Raw genomic sequence first — 10231 nt, 5'->3', positions numbered from 1 at the left:
GGAGATACAAAGGTTGTACACTATCTCTTTTCGGTTTACTATTTTTTCAATATTTTCAAGCTAATTTCCTTTTAACTAGAGGCAATTAGAGTGTAATTAGATCCTTATTCCGCTGCGTATGTCTCGTGTTCCATTAGATACGACCTATCACAATTCCCCAATTGCCACCACGAATAAAGTCAACAAAGGATCATCCTCTAGGATAAAATCTGGCATTTCTTCTTCTAAGAACAATAGTTTTCCGATGAAAAAGGGTAAGGGGAAAGGGAAGACTCTTACTGACCGCAAAGGCAAGGCTAAATTTGTATACAAAGGAAAATGTTTCTACTACAACGAGGACTGACATTGGAAAGGAAACTGCTCAAAGTACCTTGCGGAGAAGAAAACCGAAAAATCAAAACAAGGAAACTAGTTTATGAAGAATGCTTGCAAACAACGAGATAACCCTCAGGGTTGTGAATAGGAGAGGTTGTCTCAGCAAAATCAGTGGGAGTTTCTGAAGTTGTTATCCAGAAATAGATTCAATACATTAGATAATGTACTTCTTGTTTCTGAAATGAAAAGAAATCTTATATCTATATCTTGTTAGAACATTGTACAAAGTATCTTTTGACATAAATGAAGTGCTCATTAGCAAAAGAAGTATCTTATTTGTTCTACTAGAAAACAACTTATATGTTAAAACCAACCATTTCAAGATATTTAAAATGGCTAAAACGGAAAACAAAAGGCAAAAAGTTTCTTCAAGTACATATCTTTGGCACTTAAGACTTGGCTACATTAATCTCAATAGGATTGAGAGATTGGTTAAAAGTGGTCATCTAAACTAGTTAGAAGATAACTTTTTATCTCCATGTGAGTCTTGTCTTGAGGGTAAAATGACTAAAAGATCTTTTTCTAAAAAAGGTCTTAAAGCCAAAGAATCCTTAAAACTTGTGCATTTAGATCTCTGTGGACCATTGAATATTAAAGCATAAGGTGGGTATGAATATCTCATCAGATGATTATTCAATGTACGGTTATATTTACCTAAATTCATCATAAGTCTGAAGCACTTGAGAACTTTTTAGGTAAAATGATTAAGACACTTCGATCAGATCGAGGTAGAAAGTACATAGATGTTACAACTCTTTGCACCTGGCACCTTAGCAGAACGGTGTATCAAGAAGAAGAAACAAAACCCGGTTAGACATAGTTCAGTTGATAAGTGAGCTATGCTCGGTTGCCTAATTAGTTTTGGAGATACACAGTGGGGACTGCTATATACTTTTGAACATAGGTTCCATTAAGAATATTTCTAAAAATCTATATGAGTTATGGAGAGGTCGTAAAAGTTATTTACATTACATAAAAGTTGTTTATGTTATTTCAAACTTTGGGCATGATCGGCACATGTATTAGTGCAAAACCCTAAGAAATTAGAACGTCATTCAAAAGTATACCTATTCGTAGGCTACCCAAAAGCTAAATACTTCTTTAACCCATAAGAAAATAAAGTATTTGTATCAAGAGATGTGACTTTTCTCAAAGAATACCATATGAGAGATCATCAATCTTGTGAAAAGCTAGTTTTGCGTCAAAGTTTCCATAGAAGTTACAGAAAATCAACACGCATTGTTGATTAAGTTGGTCCTATAATAAAAGTTGTTAAAACTAGTCAGATGCATCTTTCTCAAGAGTTGAGAGTGCCTCGACCGTAACATGGGTTTAGTAGAAAATCATGTCATCAATACTTGATGATGGCATCAAAAATCCATTGACCTACAATTAGGCAATGAATGATCAAAGGAACAGAGTCCTAACACACCTTCAGGAGTTAAAGATATAAGATGCATTCCCTATATGTTGAAAGTTAGAAGTGATCAGTTTACAAAGATCCTCAGGCCTAAAGTGTTTTGAGAGTCACCTAGTGAGTCTAGGACTATGGGTTGTATAATCCAAAACAAGTGGGAGAAAAACTATGATGCCTAGTGAAGACATGGGTATATGATGCCAAGTGAAGATAAACCGTGGGTATGTGATGCCATAGTTTATTGATTTTCTCTCTAAAACTCAACAACTCAACATTATGTGTATATATGTATTATCACTAGAGTTTTAGTCCATGTGGGAGTTTGTTGGGTTTTACGTCCGAAAAATCGTGGTTTGTAAATGATAAACTCATTCTGTTATCAATAAAGGTGTTATTGAGGTTTATTCAACAAAGTTGTTATTGAATATAGAATTGCTTATTTCGCTTTATAAAGAACCTAAATCCAATAAACTAAGATCCATGGCTATTACATAAATACTTGGACTTTATGTAGTGACACAAAAGTGGATCAAGTTCGAGAAAATAGTCTAAACAGTCTATATTATACGGATAAGGCTGGGTACCTTATTCTAAAGAGACTATCGGATGCGACTCACTTTGTATCTAGTAAAAATGGTGTGATCTTGAATCATTCATGTGGAGACATGTGAGTGGGGGCGTCATGTGTAAAGAGTTTGTATATGACCAGACCAAGAAATAAGTCACTCTTATTTTGTAACGTTGTTTACAATTTAAGACTGACTATTTCAAAGCGATGACCTAGGTGAAGGATCTCATACCAAGAGTTTCATGAGCATGTTCAGATCACTCCGATCTCACCGTGACCGAAATACAAATTATATACATTCAACACATACAATTATGCAAATAAATCTAATTATCGGCATGCTCAGAACAAGATAATTAACAGGGAAAGGGTTCGATACCAGTTGAAGACTATCTTCGAACTTTAGAACCCCAACGCAGCAGATCCCTCCAACAAATCTACCAACGCCAACTGCAGTAGCACGATCAATGCGAACACGAACGCCGCAACGAGGACGACACCACCACTAATGAGCCCCAGGTATTCTCGGAGTGAAAACCCAAAGGGTGGGCTTTGGTGAATTTGGTAGAGGACGAAGGAAAAACGAGTCGTGTAGGTGATAAGCAAGTGGGAGAGAAAAAAATGCTATCGTATAGCAGAAGTGCTTATCGCATAGAGAAGTTACACGATCGTGTAGGAAATGTTGAACGGTCGTTTAGGAAAAGGTGTACGATCGTTTAGAGAAGCTATTCGATCGTGTAAGATACAGTGTGCGATCGTTTAGCGCGAGGTGGACGATTGTTTAGGCAGAGAAGATCTATCGTATAGTCTCTCAAGCAATCGTTTTACAAATCACCAGCACGCTTTCGAATTCTCTTAGGCGAATGACGGAAGATCGATTGAACGACTCAAAAAATGAAAACTTTTTCATTTTAACCCATCGGTTACCATAACCGATGTTGCCCACTTACCCACGTCCGAACGTGGAAAAATGATTAATTATCATATATTAATAATTAATTAATTAATATAATCATATTATATTTATATCCTATAGTTTGATATCACATATCTACTATAGTATTTTCTCCTCTATTTGATATAAATCATATTTATATCTAATTTCCTCCAAAATAATGTATCTCATACATTTAGCCAATTATATCATATATAATTAACCAGTTCAATGATATCATATATAATCGAACTTCCTCTTGTCAATTTGAACATTTCAAATTAACCCAAATACTGGTTCTCGACTTTATCTAAGCTACCCAGGGGACATAATAGACATGTGGCTTGAAGCTCCAACGGTACGTGAATAGCTGACTAAACTCTTTAGCCATGAGATCCATCATCCGTTAATTGTCAGGCATTCCACTAAAGACCAACAACTAAATTCTTCTTACCACAGATATATTTCTGTATCCATCGAATATAACCAATCATGAGTATGATGACCCTTCACAGAAGCTCGTAAGTACAGCTAGGCCAATTTACCGTTTTGTCTCTGTAGTTACATCTCACTCCTTAAGTACCACCGATTTCTCTAATGAACAATACAATATAGTCCAACTATGTGTGAACACCTCTCGGGCCAGGAAAAGGTGCGTGGCGCCACATCGTTCAAGCCCCGGAATCAGCTCTTAAGAGAGTCATTTATCTACTTACCCCTGCCTTCAGGAAAGAGTGAATTCCATCTTGTGTAGCTGAGTTATCAGCTCCCAAATCAGATGAATCCCCAAAATAGTAGGTTTGAATCGGCGACCTGGCCACTAGCACCCATACAAATCAAAGGGCCGCCCTCAATGGCAGGAGTTCCCAACTCACTCAGGATTGAGGTCATGTTACCTATGGTCATCCTAGTGAAGTGAAGTCTCTGTCATGAACGGTGTTATATGACGAGATGTTAACACTTCGTGGTTAGGTCTTATACAAACTCTTTGTATAAGACGCCCCCGCTCGCATGTCCCCAACAAGAATGATCAGGATCAGACCATCTGTGACAAGTCACAACACTTGTTACCATTCCACAAAGCGAGCTGCATCCGTAGCATTACTAGGATAAGGTTTTCCTCCTTTATCCATATACTACAGACCATTTTGGTTATCACTCAAGACATGATCCACTTGTATGTCACCACATACATGCTTGAGTCACATATAGATAACCAGGGATTTTATGCTTGTTGGTTTTTAGTAAAGCAAATAAAACAAGTAAATGAGCAAAATACAAGATGTGAAGTAAATATCATATATTAACAACACAAGCATTAATACAAACTGTTTACAAACTATAGGACACGAGACTTTAGGGCATCAACCCCAAAACTAGGTAACTTGACCTTAATTCTAAGCTAATTATGAACTCTTGTTTATTCGGGATTATCTTTAGATTTGCATGGGTGAGGGGGGTTGGCTCAACAATGCAGGCTCAATAAGCCCCCCATTTCAAGGGTAAGACCTGGTACATAGCTGGGTACATAGGGTGTAAGACGGAATTCACTCATACCCATTTTTAGGGATAGTAAAGAGGTTGTTCCCTTAAGTGTTGACTTCGAGTCTTGAACAAGAGGCACCACCCTCTCATTGGCCCAAGAGAGAGTCGGTTTGGTAATTAGATCAAAAACCAATTGTCCATTAGAAGATCAGTAGGATTTGAGGGGGTAAAATAACTTTAACCCAGCCGTTATTACGAACAACCTATGAAGGGTTGACTTACTGATTATGGTAATGTTGAGTGTACATAAATATATCAACAGTGAGGGAAGTGCAATTATTGGGTTTTAGTTGAATGACCTGGTAGTTAATGAATGTTGGTTGATTGGGTTAAAGAGTTTTAGTCAGTGAGCCCATGATTTGTAGGTCCATGAGGTCCCTCTACTAACTCATATCGGAAAACCTTAGAACAGTGTGACATGTGAATTCAAAGCATTCGAATTCGAATAGGGAATAAGTGTTAAGTATGTGCGATATATTTAACGATATATCATCAATTGGGAATTGAATTATAAAGAGAGAACTAAAGATATTTAAATAAGATTTAAATATCAAGATATGAATAGAGATTCATATTGATTGGAATTAGCGTTGGATTTAATAATTCATATTAAATTAAATTTATTAGTTAATTTAATTAATTATTTAATATTAATTTAATTTTAACTACTTATTAGAATTAATTTTGAAATTAAATGGAATTAGTCAAAGTAGATTAAAAGTTAAAATGTTGACTTCATCCTGCTTTGAAAGTCAAAAGTCAAAGGTTGACTACACTAAGTGGGAATCAAAATCCTTTTATTTTAATTTTGAATTAAAATTATTTTTTAATTAAATTTTGACTAAAGTCAATTGACTCCAAAAGTTAAAGGTCAAAAGTTGACATCACTTAGTGGAAAAATTCAATATTTTTACTTAGTGGGAAAATCTTATTTTGAAGTTTGATTAAAAAAAATTGTTGCTAGATATTCATCCCACTTGAAATCACTAATCCCACTAAAATTGAATGTATTTTGAAGTGTCAAAATGTGGTTAACTCAATTTTGTATAAATTGCATGTAATTGCTCTATAAATTGAGTGATTATGAGAAATTTATTCTTCTTGGCAAAGTGGATTTCCTTGATAATTTTAGAATTACCACAATTCTCCCAATTTTCATACTAAATTCATCCCTAATTTAATCACTCACCGAATCCTATTATCCCATTCTAAGGCCGAAGAATAGTTGAGAAGATTCTCGTGGTGGTCTACGAACCATTCATGAGAAGATTGGAGTAGAATTGAGAATCAATTTGGAGCTACAAAGGTTGTACTCTTAATCCCTTTATCTTATGATAAATTGCATGCTTATTCTTATGAAATTAACTTAATTAGAGTACTTTAAATCCTTTATTGCTAATGTTGTGCATGTGTTCATTCCATCAAATTTCTCTCTCTCTCTCTCCTATTTAATTTTTCAATTAATTTGTTATTAAATTTTATTACTTGAAATTAATTGCAATTCTTGTTCTTGAAGTCAATTGTTTATATTTGTATATTTTGATTGGTAGTTCTTAAATTTTTACATTTATTATCAATCTTGTTATTAGAATCAATTTGGGGGCTTTAAAGTAGTACTATTAACTTCTTGATTATTTTGGATTGAATTTATTTGCATGAGTTTATTGTTTAAATTAAAAGTTTGTTAATTTGTTTAATTGGACTCACATTAGAAAAAAAAATTAACTAGTTTTAATAAACCCTATTCACCCCTCTAGGGTTGCCATACCAATCCTATAATTGGTATCAGAGATAGTAGCCCTTCCACATAAATCATTTTTCAAATATTATTTTGATTTATAAAAGTATCTTACTAATATTTTTAAAATTATTTGAATAAGCTTAATTGCTAGAGTTATGATAACTTTAGAAGATCAATGTGTTGATACACCTCCTTTCTTTAATGGTAGAAATTTTGGTATTTGGAAAATGAGAATGAAAACGTTTTTGCTTGCTATTGATTTTAATATCTTGTATTTTGTGAACATAACTTGTCAAAATTGAAATTGAATGATAAATTGCTCACTTTAATGTCCAAGCCATAAATATCATATGTAGTGCTTTGAATAGTAAAGTATGTGATAAAATTGCACAATTTGATTATGCATATGATATTTTCCAATTTTCTTGACAATATGTGTAACGACTCAACCCCCTAGGACTTAAGTTAGGCCGCTACTAAATACATGCATGCATGGAACTCAAAACTATACTTGGTTATGGGGAAATAATGCTAATTAAATAAGGTAAGTTCAAAAGACTTTCATTAAATTCAAATACTAAAACAATAGTAGGGTATCCATAAATCATAAAGGACAATAAATAAGTCTGAAAAACAATTTTTAAAAGTAAGTTTTAAACATCAAAACTAAAAGTTAAGAGAAGCATGAAAGGAACTTTAAATCTCATGATGCGGAAGCGTAAAAACTAGTCCCAGTGGCTCGATCACGAATTTCGCTTGTCCATCGATAGTGCATCTCTACCCCTACCTGAAACAACAACATGAGAAAGAATGAGTATAAAATACTCAGTAAGTAACCCCACTACTGGGGTCAGGCTGGACATCTATGTCCTCTAGATACCCACCTCTGGTGAAACATATAAACTACTCTAGTCCTCATAGGACACATATGCACATAAAACAAGAAGAAGACTGAGTCCTATCCTACTGTAGTTAAGTATGCCCACTACCTCTGGTGAATCCCAAAAGAGACACAAACTGGTGAATCCCAAAGGAAATACAAACTGGTGAATCCCGAAGGAGACACAAACTGGTGAATCCCGAAGGAAACACAAAATCTAATGGGCATTTAACTAATTAGTAAGGACATTTGCACAGTCTCAACATCATAATCATCATTGTACAAATCTACGACATACATATAAACTTCAACATCATGGTTCTACAACATACATGTATACTTCAACATCATGGTTCTACAACATACATGTATACCTCAACATCATCAGATCAAATATAACCATACGGAAGCACATATCATCTCATACTAGCATTCAAGTGTCTATGTGCATAAATAAATAATTTAGATCTCGTACCAGAACATACTTTGATCATATTATAATATCAGTCTATCATGCTATCATTCTACCATAACATTCATTTATCATGCTAGCATACATCTAATGCCTAGCCAGTGGGCAGTTCCAGTAGTAGGATTACTTACCTCAAAGTTAATCCAAAATAACCCAAGCAATTAATCTCCAACAAAGTAACTCTCGAATTAATTCCCCTAGCACAAAACACAAACACTAGAATTCAATCTTTGGAGCCAAAACCAAAACATAACATATTTAATCCAACGAACCCCAATTTAACTTACCAAAGTTCTGGTTTGGTCCAAGGTCAAATCCACAGCGAAAATTTTGATTGATCAACCCGAAACAACTTTTGCAATGCCGCACAATCCACTTTCGACCTTGAAACTCTTCCAACACTCAAATCTATGGCCTAAACATGATGGTCATTCACAAATTTAGCCAAAATTAACCGAGTACTCTAAAATCCCCAAAGAAAATTCTAAAAACATTTATCTTACCCAAGGACTACAAGAATCTGGCACAAGCAACGATGGCGGCGATAGAAGAAATCTGACGGCTAGGCAGTGGATTCGGCGTGACGATGCGGATCTGACGATGAGGTGAACTGAACCTAGGCTGGACGAATCGGGCTGGATGACGGGACGGGCGGCTCAGCGGTCAGCGAAGAACGGTGAGTGGTGAAAATCCTTTCGATTTGGCGCGGCATGGCTACCGACATCGAGGCGTTCAGCGGCATGGACGAACGGCTTCGCGGCTAACGGCGGCGGAGCAACGCGGTGTAGGTGCGACGTCTATGGCGGCTGGACGAATGGCTACGTTGCTGATGGCGGCGAAGCAACATGGTGCAGGTGCGCGACTGGAAGTAGGGCTCGGTGAAGCAAGAAGAAATTGAGGGGGGTGTCAGCGGATGCGTGAGGAAGAAAGGGAATGAGGGTTTTAAAAATAATAATAATAATGAAAAAACTAAAAAGGAAATAAGTATAATTATATTAAATTCCTTTCCTTATTCCACTTTATACTATAAATTCCTTTTCTTATCAAAAGAAAATTAATTCCTGCCATTAATTTTCAAATTGAATAATTCCACGCCAACAATTAAATACCCGCACTTACACTTGAAGTCCAAAATTCCAAAAATTCCCTCCAACTAATAACAATTACTGAAATTCCAAATAATAAAGTTACTGAAATTACATTATTACTAAAAAAATGTGCGGGGTGTTACATTCTTCCCTCCTCAAAGAACTTTCATCCTGGAAAGTTCATTCTTGAAAAAGCTCCGGGTATTGGGCCTTCATCTCATCCTCTCACTCTCAAGTAGCCTCCTTGAACTGGTGATTCTGCCACAGGACTTTCCCAAAAGCAATTTCCCAGCGGCGTAATGTTTTTACCTCTCTAGCGAGGATCTCTATAGGCTTCTCCTTGTAGCTCAAGTTGTCATTCAACTGTAAGGGCTCGTAGTCAACTACATGGGACAGGTCTGTCACATACTTCCTTAGCATCGAAACATGGAAGACATTATGAACTGAAGACAGTGCTGGGGGCAATACCAAACGGTAAGCTATGGGGCCAACTCGTTCCAGGACCTCAAAAGGTCCAATGAATCTCGAACTCAACTTTCCCTTCCTGCCACACCTCAGAATACCTTTCATGGGTGCCACTTTTAAGAACACTTTCACACTAGTCTTAAATTCCAAGTCCTTACGTCTTACATCGGCATAGCTCTTTTGTCTACTCTGAGCTGTTTGCATACGAGCCCTGATCTTCTGTATTGCCTCATTCGTGGTCTGCACCAATTCAGGTCCTAACAATTTCCTCTCTCCTACTTTATCCTAACATACAGGGGACCTGGAACTCTTCCCCTATAGGGCCTCAAAGGGTGACATCCCAATAGTGGACTGGTAGTTGTTATTATAAGCAAACTCCATTAAGTGCAAGTGAGCATCCCAGCTTCCTGAAAATTCTATGGCACAAGAACGCAGCATGTCTTCCAATATCTGATTCAATCTCTCTGTCTGCTCATCAGTCTGAGGGTGGAAAGTTGTACTGAAGTCTAAACAGGTCCCCAAAGCTGCCTGAAGACTTTTTTAGAAGTTAGATGTGAAACGAGGGTCTCTGTCCGACATGATGGACATGGGCACTCCATGCAATCTCACCACCTTCTTCATGTATATCTGTGCCCACTTATTCACTGAAAAGGTGGACTTCCAAGGTATGAAATGTGCTAACTTTATAAGTCTGTCTACCACAACCCATATCACAGTGAAATCTTTGACTGTCCGAGGCAACCTCA

General features: G+C 36.4%; 1 protein-coding gene across 1 annotated transcript; it reads right to left on the bottom strand.

Annotated features, from left to right (window-relative positions):
- Positions 1-9251: 9251 nt before the first annotated feature.
- Positions 9252-9689, bottom strand: LOC150033127 (uncharacterized). The gene is made up of 2 exons (XM_090306289.1): positions 9489-9689; positions 9252-9383 (listed from the first exon to the last, which is right to left on the bottom strand). Exons 1-2 carry the CDS (start codon positions 9687-9689, stop codon positions 9252-9254), a joined length of 333 nt encoding a protein of 110 aa, XP_090162415.1.
- Between the last annotated feature and the right edge of the window lie 542 nt (positions 9690-10231).

This window comes from Benincasa hispida, chromosome 10 (genome assembly GCF_027475165.1).
Source record: "Benincasa hispida cultivar pf3 chromosome 10, pf3_genome.v1.1, whole genome shotgun sequence".
NCBI lineage: Eukaryota > Viridiplantae > Streptophyta > Magnoliopsida > Cucurbitales > Cucurbitaceae > Benincasa > Benincasa hispida.
Note: the sequence above shows the minus strand (reverse complement) of the source record. Positions and strands in the feature narration are given on the sequence as shown.

What these genes read in the sequence shown, in the direction of transcription:
- LOC150033127 (XM_090306289.1), bottom strand. Translation starts at nt 9,689, where the DNA reads ATGCAAACAGCTCAGAGTAGACAAAAGAGCTATGCCGATGTAAGACGT. An exon ending in GCCCCATAGCTTACCGTTTG is followed by an intron (nt 9,384 to 9,488) that starts GTATTGCCCCCA and finishes GAGCCCTTACAG; the next exon opens with TTGAATGACAACTTGAGCTA.